The 16,165-nt window shown below is 46.6% G+C and overlaps 1 protein-coding gene across 2 annotated transcripts in view; it reads left to right on the plus strand.

Annotated features, from left to right (window-relative positions):
- The window catches only part of PPP1R7 (protein phosphatase 1 regulatory subunit 7), a 38,627-nt gene that overhangs the window by 11,919 nt on the left and 10,543 nt on the right, over positions 1-16,165 (plus strand). For both annotated transcript variants that reach the window (XM_073020228.1, XM_007966967.3), the window contains exons 8-10: positions 1,274-1,390; positions 4,679-4,783; positions 8,451-8,537. In XM_073020228.1, coding sequence (XP_072876329.1) covers positions 1,274-1,390; positions 4,679-4,783; positions 8,451-8,537 — 309 coding nt within the window. The remainder of the gene's footprint in view (positions 1-1,273; positions 1,391-4,678; positions 4,784-8,450; positions 8,538-16,165) is intronic.

Here is a 16,165-nt window from a genome sequence, read left to right on the forward strand (position 1 = left end):
GGCAAGACTCTCTTGACAGTTATTGTTAGAGATCTCATGGCCACAAATAGCAAAGCAGCACATTTAAAACTAGAGAGCAGCCCAGATGTCCGCACTTTACCAAGTGTCTGACTGTGGAACTTTCTAGGGGAACAGTGGCTCATCACAAATTAATGCAGACTACAGCCGGTGAGGGTGCCCCCGCCCCACCAAGTCCTGCAGTGGTGTGTGGATTAGCACACCATCTTCCAGCCTGGAGTCCCCACCTGGTTAGTAAGCACCTCATCTGGTTCGTTTGTGTCTGCTGAAATATTTAAAGAATGACTTGTTCTGAGAGAGAGTGGACTGACAGAGGAGGGAAACTGAAGTCCAATCAATAAACAGTCATTAAACATCCTGTTGTAGGCAAGTCACCATGGGGAGATCAGACAGGGCAGCGTGGTCACTGCCTCTGGAGGTTTATGGTTGGATAGAGGAGCACATGATCACAGCAAGGAAGAGTGCTATAGGCGGGTGTGGAAACTGGGCAAGAGGGGCAGAGTGCTGTGGTGTGAGGGCCCCCCAGGAATCCTAAGTGAGGGTCCCAGGATTTCAAAGACTTAAGGTCAGAGTGCCCCACACCTCACTTCTGTAGAGACTGAGGCTCCTGGGAGGACTGTTTTCTTTTTTTTTTTTTTTTTTTTTTTTTTTTTTTGAGACGGAGTCTTGTGCTGTTGCCCGGGCTGGAGTGCAGTGGCTCAATCTCGGCTCACTGCAAGCTCCGCCTCTCAGGGTCACACCATTCTCCTGCCTCAGCCTCCTGAGTGGCTGGAACTACAGGCACCTGCCGCCATGTCCAGCTAATTTTTTTGTATTTTTAGTAGAGACGGGATTTCACTGTGTTAGCCAGGATGGTCTCAATCTCCTGACCTTGTGATCTGCCTGCCTTAGTCTCCCAAAGTGCTGGGATTACAGGTGTGAGCCACCACTCCCGGCGGGAGGACATTTTAATGTGTCAGCTCACAAGTTTAGAACTGGAAGGGACTTGGGAATCTGCTGGTCCCTGGGTTCTGAGACTGTTCCTCAGCACCCCAGAAAATCTGAGGGTTGGAAGTGAGCTCAAGACAGTCTTGGATTTGCCACTCTTGTATTCTGCCTTCAAGTAGGATTTCCACCAGAAGTCTTAGCAGATACATCACTAGCCCCACATCACAGAACTGAAGCCCTGACAGCTCTGCCCCAGTCCAGTCACCTGCTGGCTGCCTGGCGCAGCCCATCAACTGCAGTACTCATTGCTGTTCTGTCCTTTCCACAGGCAATTGAAAATATTGACACCTTAACCAACCTGGAGAGTTTGTTTTTGGGGAAAAACAAAATTACTAAACTTCAGAACCTGGATGCGCTCACCAACCTGACAGTCCTCAGTATGCAGGTACAGAGCTTCCTGAGCCGCCCGTCCCTGCAAGCCCTGGCAGGGCCAGTGCTGCTGAACACAACCTTAGTTTTTATCCTTCACAACTGGCACTTTGTTTCACTCTTAGTAAACAATTGAAACATTAGATGTCACAGACTTTATACATACTTGTGCCAAGCAAAAACTTGATTTTCTTATTTATTTATTATTTATTTCACTTTTTTAAAGACAGGGTCTTTATCTGTCACTCAGGCTGCAGTGCAGTGGTGCTATCATAGCTCACTGCAGCCTCCAACTCCTCGGCTCAAGCCAACCTCCCACCTCAGCCTGCCAAGTTGGTAGGACTACAGGCATGCACCAGCACCTTCAGCTAATATTTTGTCGAGGGGGTGGGGCATGGAAGAGATGAGGTCTCACTGTGTTGCCTAGGCTGGTCTTGAAGTCTTGACCTCAAGTAATCTTCCTGCCTTGGCCACCCAAAATGCTGGGTTTATAAGCATGAGCCACCACTCCTGGCCTTTTTGTTTTTTTCTTCTGGAGACAGGGTCTCACTCTGTCATCCAGGCGGGAGTGCACTGACAAGTACATTCATAGCTCACTATAACCTCACACTCCTGGGCTCAAGTAATCCTCCCTCCTCAGCCTGCCAAGTAGCTGGGACTGCAGGTACACACCACCATGCCTGGCTAATTTTTGTATTTTATGTAGAGAAGCGGTTTCCCCATGTTGCCCAGGGTAGTCTTGAACTCCTGGACTCAAGCGAACCTCCTGCCTTGGCCTCCCCAAAAATTTCATTCTTAAGTGCCATGTTTTTGATTTTTTCCACTCGCTGCCCCAGTAGCAGTCCTAAATGGTTTTTAGCCAAAGGGGACTTCTTCAGAAGGTGGAGCTTATTCTAAATTCTAAAGTGTTTGGCTCAATGGTAGAAGCAATTCCTTCCATTGCACAGAGAATATCAACCCTGTTACACTTCTGCATTTGGGAGTTGGTAAGCACTTGAGTGTGCCTAGGCTCCTGTTTACCTTTTGTGTTGGAAGCAAATTAGCAGCATTAGACCCTTGAAGTGAGCTGGAACAAAGTGCTCTGGGGACAAGGCCCAGTGTGGTTAGTTGATCCCGTCGACTGACACTGAGGGGCATGTGAAAACCACTCTTAACCCTTGGTGAAGCAGAAGTTTGTCAGGCTTCTTTAAGAAAGTTCTAAGCCTGTAATCCCAGCACTTTGGGAGGCCGAGGCGGGTGGATCACGAGGTCAGGAGATCAAGACCATCCTGGCTAACATGGTGAAACCCCGTCTCTACTAAAAATACAAAAAACTAGCCGGGCGTGGTGGCGGGCGCCTGTAGTCCCAGCTACTCGGAGGCTGAGGCAGGAGAATGGCGTAAACCCGGGAGGCGGAGCTTGCAGTGAGCCGAGATCGCGCCACTGCACTCCAGCCTGGGTGACACAGCGAGACTCCGTCTCAAAAAAAAAAAAAAAAAAAAAAAAAAAAAAAAAAAAAAGAAAGTTCTTGGCCTGGTGCAGTGGCTCACACCTGTAATCCCAGCACTTTGGGAGGTTGAGGCCATCAGATCACCTGAGCCCAGGAGTTCAAGACCAGCCTAGGCAACATAGTGAGAGCTCGTCTCTAAAAAACTTAAAAATATAAAAAAGAGTTCTTAGGCCAGGTGTGGTGGCTCATGCTTGTAATCTCAGCCCTTTGAGAGGCCAAAGCAGGCAGTTCATTTAAGGTCAGGAGTTCGAGACCAGCCTGGCCAACGTGGTGAAACCTCATCTCTACTGAAAATACAAAAATTAGCCAGGCATGGTGGCAGGCACCTGTAATCCCCGCTACTCAAGAGGCTGAGGCAGGAGAAGTGATCATCCAGAAGGAGGAGGTTGCAATGAGCCAAGGTAGGTCCACTGCACTCCAGCCTGGCAACAAAGCGAGACTCCATCTAAAAAAAAAAAAAAAAAGTTATTTAAGTTTAATTTGAGTTGTAGTATGTACTAAAAGAAAGTAGAGGCCGGGCGTGGTGGCTCATGCCTATAATCCCAGCACTCTGGGAGGCCGAGGCAGGTGGATTACTTGAGGTCAGTAGTTCAAGACCAGCCTGGCCAACATGGTGAAACCCCCATCTCTACTAAAAATACCAAAATAAATAGTAGGTGTGTTGGCGGGCGCCTATAATCCCAGCTACTCAGGAGGCTGAGGCAGGAGAATTGCTTGAACCCAGGAGGCAGAGGTTGCAGTAAGCCAAGATTGCACCACTGCACTCCAGACTGGGTGACAGAGTGAGAGTCCATCTCAAAAAAAAAAAAAAAAAAAAAGAAATAGGAAATTATAATCAATTTCCTTTAAAATATTCAGGAATTTTTACACTTTAAAATTATTAAATCAGGTAAACCTTCACCAAGTGTATCTTTTAACAATGAGTTCGTTTTTTGTTTGTTTGTTGTTTCTTTTTTTTTTTTTTTTTTTTAATGGAGTTTTGCTCTTGTTGCCCAGGCTGGAGTGCAGTGGTGCAGTCTCGGCTCACTGCAACCTCAGCCTCCTGGGTTCAAGCGATTCTCCTGCCTCAGCCTCCCAAGGAGCTGGGATTACAGGTGTGCACCACCACGCCCAGCTAATTTTTTGTATTTTTAGTAGAAACTGGTTTCACCATGTTGGCCAGGCTGGTCTCAAACTCCTGACCTCAGGTGATCCTCCTGACTTGGCCTTCCAAAGTGCTGGGATTATGGGTGAGAGCCACTGCACCTGGCCTAACAATGAATTCTTTATATAAAAAACATGTAATTCCCATGCATAAATTTTAGCTCAGTACAGCAGGCTCAAAATTTTGATCCTCTTTTTCTCTCTACATGAGTCCCATTCTAGCATGTTCGTTTTGTTTTGTTTTGTTTTGTTTTTTGAGATGGAGTCTCACTCTGTCGTCCAGGTTGAAGTGCAGTGGTGCGATCTTGGCTCACTACAAGCTCCACCTCCCGGGTTCACACCATTCTCCTGCCTCAGCCTCCCAAGTAGCTGGGACTACAGGCGCCGCCACCACACCTGGCTAATTTTTTGTATTTTTAGTAGAGACAGGGTTTCACCATGTTAGCCAGGATGGTCTTGACCTCCTGACCTCGTGATTCCGCCCACCTTGGCCTCCCAAAGTGCTGGAATTACAGGCATGAGGCACCGCGCCCGGCCCCGTTCTAGCATGTTTTAAGTGAAATGCTCTATTCTTAGAATTCTTCAAGATAACACGAAACCTCATTTCCTAAAAGCCGTTTCATTTTGTACCCTCTGTATTGTTCTGACAGCTGTGTGCTCTCCCTCTTGCAGAGCAACCGGCTGACCAAGATCGAGGGTCTGCAGAACCTGGTGAACCTGCGGGAGCTGTACCTTAGCCACAATGGCATCGAGGTCATCGAGGGCCTGGAGAACAATGTAAGACACCCACTGTCTGTCTGGGGCTGTGTGGGCAGTGGGCACCAGGCGGGCAGGCAGCTGGCCAGCCAGCACACACTGGCCTCTTGGGCCAGTGTCAGGAAGATGCCCTGCCTCTGGAGGTTTATCGGAAAGACCTTCCCATCCTAAAAACTAAGGGACCCCTCCTCACACTGAAAAGTGCAGGAGCTGTGTGTGCCTGTCGGCCCTCTGCCCTGAGTGTGCCTTGAAGGGCTGACGCTTTATGTGGAATTTCAGCACAGGCTTCCATAGGCTGTCTCAGTGGGGCAGCATCCACTGCACACCCACTGTCACTGCAGGCATTTTGCAGGATTTGAAAAAAAAAAACTCAACCTGCTCATAAAGGGCCCTGTATGAGGGTGACTGGCACTCCTCTAGGCCACTGACCTTCTGCCCATGGCCCCACTGGCCTCAGCCCCTACTTTCCAGCCCACAGAGAGCACAGGACCAGCTCTCAGTCCCAGCCCCCTCCTCCTCTTACAGTATGAACAGCTTCCTCCTCCCCCATTCCACACTGCCTGCTGTCTACACCTGTCCATGCTCCTCCCACCCTCCCCGGCCCTTCTCACTCAGGTGCAGGACAGCCTCACATACTGAGTGGAAGTGTGTTCACAGAGCCCCCACCCTCCTCAGCTGCCTCCAGTTCACCCTACTCTGCCCCAGTGCAGTATTCAAGACAAATAAAAGACTTTTTCTCATTCAATTTTACTTGTTTTTTTCTGTTTTGTTAAATTGCCATAAAATATAACCAGATTGGTCTGTAAACATAGTGTTTCAATCTCATTAGGCCTTTGTGCCTCAACCCCAGGGCCTAGTTGGCATCAGTAAATTTCACCAACACCTGCATAAACTTTTGGAAAAATTCAGATTTGCCTGTGGAAAGTTTAGTCACCTTTCTTTAACTTTGCACTGAAATTAAAAGTTTATAAAACTAGCATGCAAACCAAGTGTTCACCTGTGTGGTTTAGAGACATGCCTGCAGTGGAATGGCGCTGAGGACTGTGTGGCAGGGACTGGGGTTGGGGCTGGGCGGGGTGTGCAGCAGGGAGCCCATGCTCAAGGGAGCCCTGGTGCCCTCCTGCACCCTGGCCTCCCCGAGCCAAGGCCCCGCAGTCTCCACCAAGCGTCCACCGGGAAACAGATAATCTGCAGCACAGTTCAAATAAGCAGCCAGTCCCAGGAGAACTGGAAAGTAGTATAATTCAGAATTTTACCAGTGGAGGTGCTACACTGTGATCTTGGTTAACCACCAGATTATTCTTGGGCCTTTGAAACAAAACAGGAAAAAAAAAAAAAAATTGTTGTATTAAAGGTAATTATATTATTGTAATCTTCATCGTGATCAAATGTAACAGTCTTTCCTCTGCCATTTTTTTCAACGAAAGATCAGACAAATATTTTCTCCTAAATTTTGTTTCTTAATTTATCTGAAATTTATTTTTATGGTGGGAAATAAAGTAAATGTAGTTTTGCCCCAGATGGGAATTCAGATGACGCGCCCCCCCCCCCACCCAGTGTCTCATGACTCCTGTCTCGTTCTGCAGTGTGTCCTCCAGCTCGGGGCTCTCCCGTTGGTCTAGAATATGTTTGCAGTGGTCCCTGACAGGTGTTTCTGTGGCGTTGTGTCATGCCCTTTGGTGTGCCTGCTCTCCTCACCCTGTTCCGTTCTTTTTTTCTATTTCTTAAGCAGTTCTTACTAGTTTGCTTTGGATAAGTTTTCACAACATTGTCCAACTCCCCTAGAAAAACGTGAAATAGTGTTGAGTGCATACCTGGATCCCTAAACTCAGAGATGTGGGACTGGTTCTGACAGCCAGAGCCCACCACCAACTCTGCCCCTCGTGCTGAGCCTTGGTACTTGGACCTCACGAGGCTCAAATGCTGCGTGTGTTCCAGGCCACTTTCTTTTTTTTTTTTTTTTTTTTTTTTTTTTTTTGAGACGGAGTCTGGCTCTGTCGCCCAGGCTGGAGTGCAGTGGCCGGATCTCAGCTCACTGCAAGCTCCGCCTCCCAGGTTCACGCCATTCTCCCGCCTCAGCCTCCCAAGTAGCTGGGACTACAGGCGTCCGCCACATCGCCCGGCTAGTTTTTTGTATTTTTTAGTAGAGACGGGGTTTCATCGTGTTAGCCAGGATGGTCTCGATCTCCTGACCTCGTGATCCACCCGTCTCGGCCTCCCAAAGTGCTGGGATTACAGGCTTGAGCCACCGCGCCCGGCCAGGCCACTTTCATTTTGCCAGTTTCTGGGCTTACATACCAGATGACCATGAGCATCTCAGAACGGTGCAGAGTGTGGGGGAGAGCTGCTGTCTGCTAGAGAGGCCTGTTCCAGCCCCACCGCCAGGCGGTGTCTTGTTGGATTGCCCACAGTCGCATCTTCTGCAACATTTTCCTGCAGTCCTTTTGCTCTGAACCCGCCCCACTGAGCTCCTCCCTCGCACACTGTGGAGCCTGATACTCTGTGAGCAGACCTGACCAGGGCACCAAGATGGGGTGGTTTGAAAGCACCTCCTAGGTAGCATGCCATGCATAGCCTTCTGGAGAGTGGCATCAGACTTGACACGCACAGCTGGTGCCAGCTGGCACGCTGGGTGCCAAGGCAGCAAGGGTGGCACAGCCAGAGAAGCTCCCAGGCCACAGCCATAGTGCTTTCGAATTGGGCAAGCTACTGGCTGGGTACGTTTCGAGGAGATGGGGGGAGGAGTGTCTGCTTTTGAGACATTTTTTAACTTTCCCTTAAAACTTGGAAGGCTTTGGAATTGGAATACCAAAAATGCAGTAGAAAACCAAGGAAGGGACTAGGAGGGAGCAGAGCGTGAGGGCAGAGAAGGGAATGAACTTTGTCAGAGGTTCTCGGACAGCTTGTAAACATTTTCCTTTTGATGAAAAACAAAAGTATTACCCAGGCTTAGATAATGTGTATTGGAAAGTGAGTAACTGATGTGCATTTTCAGAGTAAAAGATCCTAAAAACACACTCTTGTCTCCCGGTGGGGGCACACACCCTGCAGCAGGTGCTCAGCAGGCCCAGCACCCAGTCCTCAGCACCCAGTCCTCAGCACAGGTCTTTTCTCTGCACTCATACTCCTGGCAGCCTCTTCCAAGACAAGAGTTTAGACTTGGGATCCGAGAGTCCTGCCTCTCCCACTGCTACTATGCACCTGGGCAGATTCTTAGCCCCACTGAGCCCCAAGTTCCTCATCCCTAAATGAAAGGAGGAACTTTGTTTTGAAGATTACTTGGTCGTACATTTCCTTGTGATGAACACTAAGTAAATGTGACTACAATTGTCAGCCTTTCTTCAGAGCATCGGGGGGTTACTTGGTTCTTCTTGGGACCATCAGTCTCACTGGGGGACTCAATGGACAGGGATCTGAGAGCACTGGGCTTGGAGTCTGACACAGTCTCAAATTCCAGCCATCAGGAGAGCTCAAGGAGGTAGCTGGGCAGGCTCTGATGGAAACACTGTCCCAGGGAGGGCTGCAGGAAGCAGGCAGGTCTCATCACCCTCCATAGCATGCCCTTACCCTGTGAGGGCAGAGAGGGTGGTGCACCTGCAGCCCTAAGGTCAGCACTTGACACTGCCTGTGTGGTCATGCAAATCACGTTGATCAGAGGTAATCCAGGAAACATTTTATTTCCTTTTAGAACAAACTCACGATGTTGGACATTGCATCAAATAGAATCAAAAAGATTGAAAATATCAGCCATCTAACAGAGCTGCAAGAGTTCTGGGTAAGTTTAATATACGCTGGGGTTGATGACACTTTGTCTAAACTGGTCTCACTGATTAAAATGTCGTATGAGTGAATGCGAGAATCTCCTGTAAGCCTTCCCGCTGAGTGGCTCCGTCCCACCATGAGATTTGGGGTGGGCGCCTTTGTAGACTTGTGTTGGGTGTTGTCTGTGCTCCTCAGAGCATGAGCCACAGATCAGCAGCCTTGACATAGCTTGTAAGAAATGCAAAATCCTGGGCCCCACCATAGCCCAGATGCAAACTGAGTCAAAAATCTTTGCTTTATAAGACTCCAGGTGATTACAGTACACAGAGGTTGGAGAAGCCCTGATCTAGGTATGGGTAGAACCTAAAATTGTCATTTGACCAGATGGTTTCCAAACCTCAGCAGAGAGGCAGACACATTCCCTGCAGCTATATTCCAGCACAACAAAAGGAAATGTTGGATGGGTTTCTGCAGTTAGCCATCTTGGAATTTGCCTTGTATTTGTCTCGTCACAGGTATGGTTTCAGGAGTAGTGCTGCGGTGTCAGCAGGAAGAGAAACAGAATATAATAAGTTTTTGCACTTCCTCTAAAGGGGTTGGGAAATGATCCCCAAGTTGAAGTCTTCAGTGTTAGGATTCCCTTGGAGAATTCTCCTAAGGCTTGTTGCCTTTCCCCTAGCATGTGGCCCCTGCAGAGATTATGGCACAGGTGTCACCCTGTGATGCTGTGAATGTAGTAGTGTCCTCAGATACATTCAGTCTAATCCAGGATTCATGTGGAGTGTAAGGCATCATTCTTCCTTGTCTCTCCTCTAGCTGTGCTGCTGACCCTGCTTATGTTCTGTGCGTTCTCCTTTCCCCATCTTACAAGGTCATCCACGTTCCCCTACAACACAGATGGCCTGCTGCAAATGTTCCTTGCCCCTTATTGGTGGCACTGGGTCTTGAGTAGTGTCATGATGTGATACCAGAGCATGTCTGGGAAGATGCGAGTCAGAATTTGGCAGGTGATAAAGATGTCCCAGGCCAGGGGGAGCCTCAGTGAGTCCAGGTGGGTCTATGTGCAGCCCACCCTTGAAGGAAGGTGTGGCTGGTGGGAGGCTGGTTGGATCAGCACATAGGGAGCTGGCAAAGAAGCCAGGGAACCACACAAAGAAACCAAACAACAGGAATAAGGAGTCCAGAGACAGAGGACCTAGGTAATAGGGAAAGGGCACCTGGCAAAAAATTAGGGAGCAGGTTTGGGAAATGAGCTGATACGGAAGCAGTGTTCCTGAAGCTTACGATTCCTTCTGCATGCCCTGCCGAGGAACAGAGCATGGAGCACACAGTACTGAGACCACAGGCAGGGGCCAACCTGGGCACCACAGCTAGCAGGGAGGCAGGCAGGCTGGTGATCCATCACTAGGGGCCAGATAGTGCCTGACCCTGTGACACAGAAGAATCCTGTTCCTTAGACCACCAAAAATAGTAAAAAAAAAAAAAAAAAAAAAAAAGCCAGAATTTGCACAGTGCTTTATAGTGTCCATACCTCTTTCCATTCTGATCCAATTATGACAGCAATCATGTGGATAAGATCATATTACCCCATTTTACAGGTAAAGAATTGCATTCCAGGAAGGAAAGCTGCAGACCAGGAACTCTCAAACTCAGTTCCATGCTCATATCACATTTGAGATGCACATCATTAGTCTCTAAGGCAGAAATAGAAAACCAGTCTTAAAGTTTCTGACAACCCAAATACTACGTTTGTTGATTTTTGTCCCTACTTGTTCCGATTACTGAGAGGAGAATGTTGAAACCTTCCAATTATAATTGGCAGTGGATCCATTTCTCCTTTCATTTCTATCAGTTTTTGTTTCTTGTATTTTGAAAGTCTGTTATCAGGTGCGTACATATTTAGGATTGAGGATTTCTTGATGAATTGATCCATTTATCATGTGAAATGTTCTTCTTTATTGCTGTCTTCTTTATCCTTGTCCTGGAAGTGTATCTTGTCTGTTATTAACATAGCCACTTTATCTGTCTTATGATTAGCGCTCTCATGGAATCTTTCTCCATCCATTTACTCTTAACCTGTGCCTTTATAATTAAAATGTGTTTTTTGTAAAAAGTAACTAGGTCTTGCTTTCTTGTCCAGTCTGACAATCTCTGCCTTTAAGTGGTGTGTTTAGACTGCTTACATTTAATATAATTACATTTAATTACATTTTGTGTAATGGTTGAGTTTAAGTCTCTCATCTTAGTATTATCTTAGTATTTGTTTTTTATTTATCTCATCTATTCTTTGTTTACTCTTTCCTGCCTACTTTTTGGAGTGAGATTTTTTTTTTTTTTTTTTTTTTTTTTTTTTTTTTTTTTTTGAGATGGAGTCTCGCTCTGTCCCCCAAGCTGGAGTGCAGTGGTGCGATCTCGGCTCACTGCAAGCTCCGCCTCCCGGGATCACGCCATTCTCCTGGCTCAGCCTCCCGAGTAGCTGGGACTACAGGTGCCCGCCACCGCGCCCGGCTTATTTTTTTTTTTGTATTTTTAGTAGAGACGGGGTTTCACTGTGGTCTCGATCTCCTGACCTTGTGATCTGCCCGCCTCAGCCTCCCAAAGTGCTGGGATTACAGGCGTGAGCCACCGTGCCCGGCCAGGAGTGAGATTTTTTTTAAAAATTTTTGGCAGTCTATTTTAACTCTATTATTGGCTTATTTGCTATACCTCTGTACTAGTGTTTTCTTGTTGCTTGTTTGGAGGGAGGGTTGTTTTAGTGATTAGAATTTAAAAATGGATTTTTAATTTATCACCATCTGTATATTTTACATTTAAATATCTTATGATCCCCAAGATACCTTATCTTTTAAAGAAATTTTAAAATGGCCAGGCACAGTGGCTCATGCCTGTAATTCTAGCACTTTGGGAGGCCGAGGTGGGTGGATCACCTGAGATCAGGAGTTTGAGATCAGCCTGGCCAACATGGTCTGTCTCTACTAAAAATATAAAACTTAGCTGGGCACGGTGGCACATGCTGTAGTCCCAGCTACTCAGGGGCTGAGGCAGGACCATCACTTGAACCCAGGAAGTGGAGATTGCAATGAGCCAAGATTGTGCCACTGCACTCCAGCCTGGGCAAAAAAGCGAAACTCCGTCTCAAAAAAAAAAAAGAAAGAAATTTAAAAACAAGAAAATTCACTTAGTTTACCATTTCTGGCATTGTTGATTCTTTTGTGTGGATCTCAGTTTCCACTTGGTATTTCCCTTCCACCTGAAGAATTCTGTTTTTTTGTTGTTGTGTATTCTGCAGTAAACCAATCCTTCAGCTTTTATTTGTTTGAAAAATCTGGCCGGGCACGGTGGCTCAAGCCTGTAATCCCAGCACTTTGGGAGGCCGAGACGGGCGGATCACGAGGTCAGAAGATCAAGACCATCCTGGCTAACACGGTGAAACCCTGTCTCTACTAAAACTACAAAAAAACTAGCCGGGCAAGGTGGCGGGCGCCTGTAGTCCCAGCTACTCGGGAGGCTGAGGCAGGAGAATGGCATGAACCCGGGAGGCGGAGCTTGCAGTGAGCTGAGATCCGGCCACTGCACTCCAGCCTGGGCGACAGAGCGAGACTCCGTCTCAAAAAAAAAAAAAAAAAAAAGAAAAATCTATTTAATTTGCTTGCATTTTTGAAGTTTAATATTTTGGATACACAATTCTAGCTTGACAGGTTTTTTTTTTTTTTTGTCCTTTTTAAGCACATTAAATACTTTATTCCTTCATCCTCTAGTTTGCATTATTTCTCCTTTATAAAATTTTTATTCTTTTAAAAATATTTTTTAGCCGGGCACGGTGGCTCAAGCCTGTAATCCCAGCACTTTGGGAGGCCGAGATGGGTGGATCACGAGGTCAGGAGATCGAGACCATCCTGGCTAACACGGTGAAACCCCCATCTCTACTAAAAATACAAAAAAATTAGCCGGGCGTGGTGGCGGGCGCCTGTAGTCCCAGCTACTCGGGAGGCTGAGGCAGGAGAATGGCGTGAACCCAGGAGGCGGAGCTTGCAGTAAGCCGAGATAGTGCCACTGCACTCCAGCCTGGGCGACAGAGCAAGACTCGGCCTCAAAAAAAAAATAAATAAAATAAATAAAAATAAAAATATTTTTTAAAAATAAATAGAGATGGGGCCGGACGTGGTGGCTCACGCCTGTAATCCCAACACTTTGGAAGGCCGAGGCAGGTGTATCACCTCAGGTCAGGAGTTTGAGACCAACCTGACCAACATGGCGAAACCCTGTTTCAACTAAAAATACAAAAATTAGCTGGGTGTGGTGGCACGTGCCTGTAGTCCCAGCTACGGGGGAGGCTGAGATAGGAGAATCGCTTGAATCCAGGAGGCAGAGGTTGCCATGAGCCAGGATCGTGCCACTGTAGTCCAACCTGGGCAACAGAGTAACACTCTGTCTCAAAAAAAAAAAAAGGGGGGGGGCGGGATCTTGCCATGTTGCCCAGGCTGGTCTTGAACTCCTGGGCTCAGACAGTCCTCCTGCCTCAACCTCTTAAAGGGCTGAGAGTACAGGTGTGATCCACCACACACGGCCCTGGTTTGCATTATTTCTAATAGTCAGCAGTTATTATAATAGTCATTATTTCTAAAGTCAGCAGTCATTTTTATCATCTTTTTTCCTCTGGCTGCTTTTTAAATGGTCGTTTTAATCATTCTTGTTTTGTTTTCTGCAACTTGAATAGAATGTGCCATGGTGTAGTTTATTTTCTTTGATGTGTTAGGGTTGATCTGTGAATTTATGGTTTTCATCAAATGTGGAAAGCTTCTGGAAATTATTTTCTCTGAAACTGTTTCTGCCCCTGCTCCCCGACCCCCGTTTCTCTCTGAAAACCCAGTTATGCATGTTCCTCTGGTGCTAGGGAGGCCCCGAGGCCATTTCCTCCACCCAGCTCCACCCCTCGGGCTTTCATCTTGCTGTGCTTGTTTGTATAATTTCTGTTGTTAAATCTTCAGATCATGATCTTTTCATCTGTAGTATCCTATCTGCTGTTAAGCCCATGTCATGAGTTTTTTATTTCAGATGTTGTATTTTTCTCAACTCTAAAAGAACATTTAGCTTTTTTTTTTTTTTTTGGGTAGATTATTTTTCTCTCTTCATTAGATTTGTGTTTTCCTTTAAGTCCTTCCTTCTTCACGCCTTGTAATTTTTTATTAGATCCTGGGCTTTATGGTGTTCAATTGTTGAACGTCAAATTTATGTTGTTTTCCTTCAAAACATATTGGACTTTTTCTGACAGGCAATTAAGTTACAGCTTGATCCTTTTGAGGCTTGTTTTTAAGCTTTATTAGAGTACATCTAAATAGTCTACCCCGTAAGATTAATCTAGCGCTGTTTTGAAGCTGTGGCCCTCCTGGGATCTCTAGTGAAAATCCTGTGTATTTAAGTTCTCTCCACTGTGGTTGGTGGGAACACAAACATGGACCTGCTGTGGGTGAGCTCTGGGCATTCTGCAGCTCGGGACTCCCTAGTCGTTCTTCGACCAGCCTTTAGCTTTTCACGCTGCCTAGCACAGCTTCATCTTCGGTCCAGGATTCAAGAGGATACCATGTGGATTTCTGGAGGCTTTTTCCCTACATAGCTCACTCCTATCTATACATTCCAGCTCCCTTTGCCTCCCCAAACTACAGTCACCATCTCAACTCGGTGTGGCCACCAAGCTCTGCTTGGGTTCCGCCTCCTTGTGGTCCTGAAAGTTCCTCCAGGCAGAAGGCCAGGATGACCACACCGCCCACCTCATTTGTTTCCTGTCTCTCAAGAATCAATGTTCTGTGTTGCTTGTTGTCTAATGTATAAAAACAATTATTTCATATATTCTATCCTATTTTCCTATTTTCTTTCTTTTTTTTTTTTTTTTTTTTTGAGACGGAGTCTCGCTCTGTCCCCCAGGCTAGAGTGCAGTAGAACTATCTCACTGCAAGCTCCGCCTCCCGGGTTCACTGCCTCAGCCTCCTGACTAGCTGGGACTACAAGTGCCCGCCACCATGCCCGGCTAATTTTTTGTGTATTTTAATAGAGATGGGGTTTCACCGTGTTAGCCAAAACAATCTCGATCTCCTGACCTCATGATCCGCCTGCCTCGGCCTCCCAAAGTGCTGGGATTACAGGCGTGAGCCACTGTGCCCGGCCTATTCTATCGTATTTTCTAGTAGCTTGTGACAAAGGCAGGAGCCCAGCACCAGCTATTCTATCATGGCTTGAAACAGAAGTCCTACTTATTTATTTTACTTTTGTGTCTGTCTCCCGCACTGTAGAATATAAACCTCATAAGGGCAGGAACATTTGTGTTTGGTTTACTTTGTTTTCCCTCCCAATTTCTTTATTGTGGTAAAACATGCATAAAATAAAACTTACCAACTTAACCATGTTTAAGTGTACAGTAAGTGGTATTCAGCACATTCATAATGGTGCACAGCCATCACCACCATCCATCTCCAGGACTCTTTTCATCTTATAAAACTGAAACTCTGTACCCATTAAAAAATAACTCCCTATTTTCCCCTTCCCAGACTTTGACAATGACCGTTCTACTTTCTGTCTCTATGAATTTGATTACAAACCTCATATCACTGGGATCATGCAGTATGTACTTTTGTGACTGGCTTACTTCACTCAGCATATTGACCTGAAGATTCATCCATTCTGTAGCGTGTGTCGGAATTGCCTTTCTTTTTAAGGCCAAATAATATTCTGCTGTATGAATATTGTTTTGTTCACTCATGTCTTACCAGCATCTGGAATAGTGCCTGATACATTTCTTTTTTGAGACAGGGTCTCATTCTGTCACCGAAGCTGGAGTGCAGTAACATGATCATGGCTCACTGAAGCCTTGACCTCCTGAGTTCAAGTGATTCTCCCACCTCAGCCTCCCAAGTAGCTGGGACTGCAGGTGTGCACCCGTAAACCTGGCTACATTTGTGGGGTTTTTTTTTTTTTGACATGGAGTTTTGCTCTTGTCACCCAGGCTGCAGTGCAATGACGCAATCTCACTGCAACTTCCGCTTCCCACGTTCAAATGATTATCCTGCCTCAGCCTCCTGAGTAGCTGGGATTATAGGTGCACGCCACCACGCCTGGCTAATTTTTATATTTTTAGCAGAGGCAGGGTTTCACCATGTTGGCCAGGCTGGTCTCAAACTCCTCACCTCAGGTAATCAGCCCACCTCGGCCTCCCAAAGTGCTGGGATTACAGGAGTGAGCTACCACGTCTGGACCATTTTTTAATTTTTTGTAGAGACAGGGTCTCACTGTGGTGTCCAAGCTGGTCTCAAACTCCTGAACTCAAGCAATCCTCCTTCCTGGGCCTCCCAAAGTGCTGGGATTACAGGTGTGAGCCACCATGCCCAACCAATGCCCAAAACATATTTGAATGAACAGAAGGAACATAGAAAAGGCTGGCCAACTGGGTGGAGGCCAGCTACAGATAACATTGGAAAATACGTTATCCACGTGTCAGATGCAGGGCTAGCATTCTTACATTAAAAACAGCTCACACAGAGGTGCCACTTGAAAACTAGGGGTATTCACAGAGTAAGAAGTAACAGTTGCTTATAAATACATAAAGCATTTCCTATCTCTCTCTCTTTTTTTTTTTTTTGAGACAGAGCT

Source organism: Chlorocebus sabaeus, chromosome 10 (genome assembly GCF_047675955.1).
Source record: "Chlorocebus sabaeus isolate Y175 chromosome 10, mChlSab1.0.hap1, whole genome shotgun sequence".
NCBI classification, from domain to species: domain Eukaryota; kingdom Metazoa; phylum Chordata; class Mammalia; order Primates; family Cercopithecidae; genus Chlorocebus; species Chlorocebus sabaeus.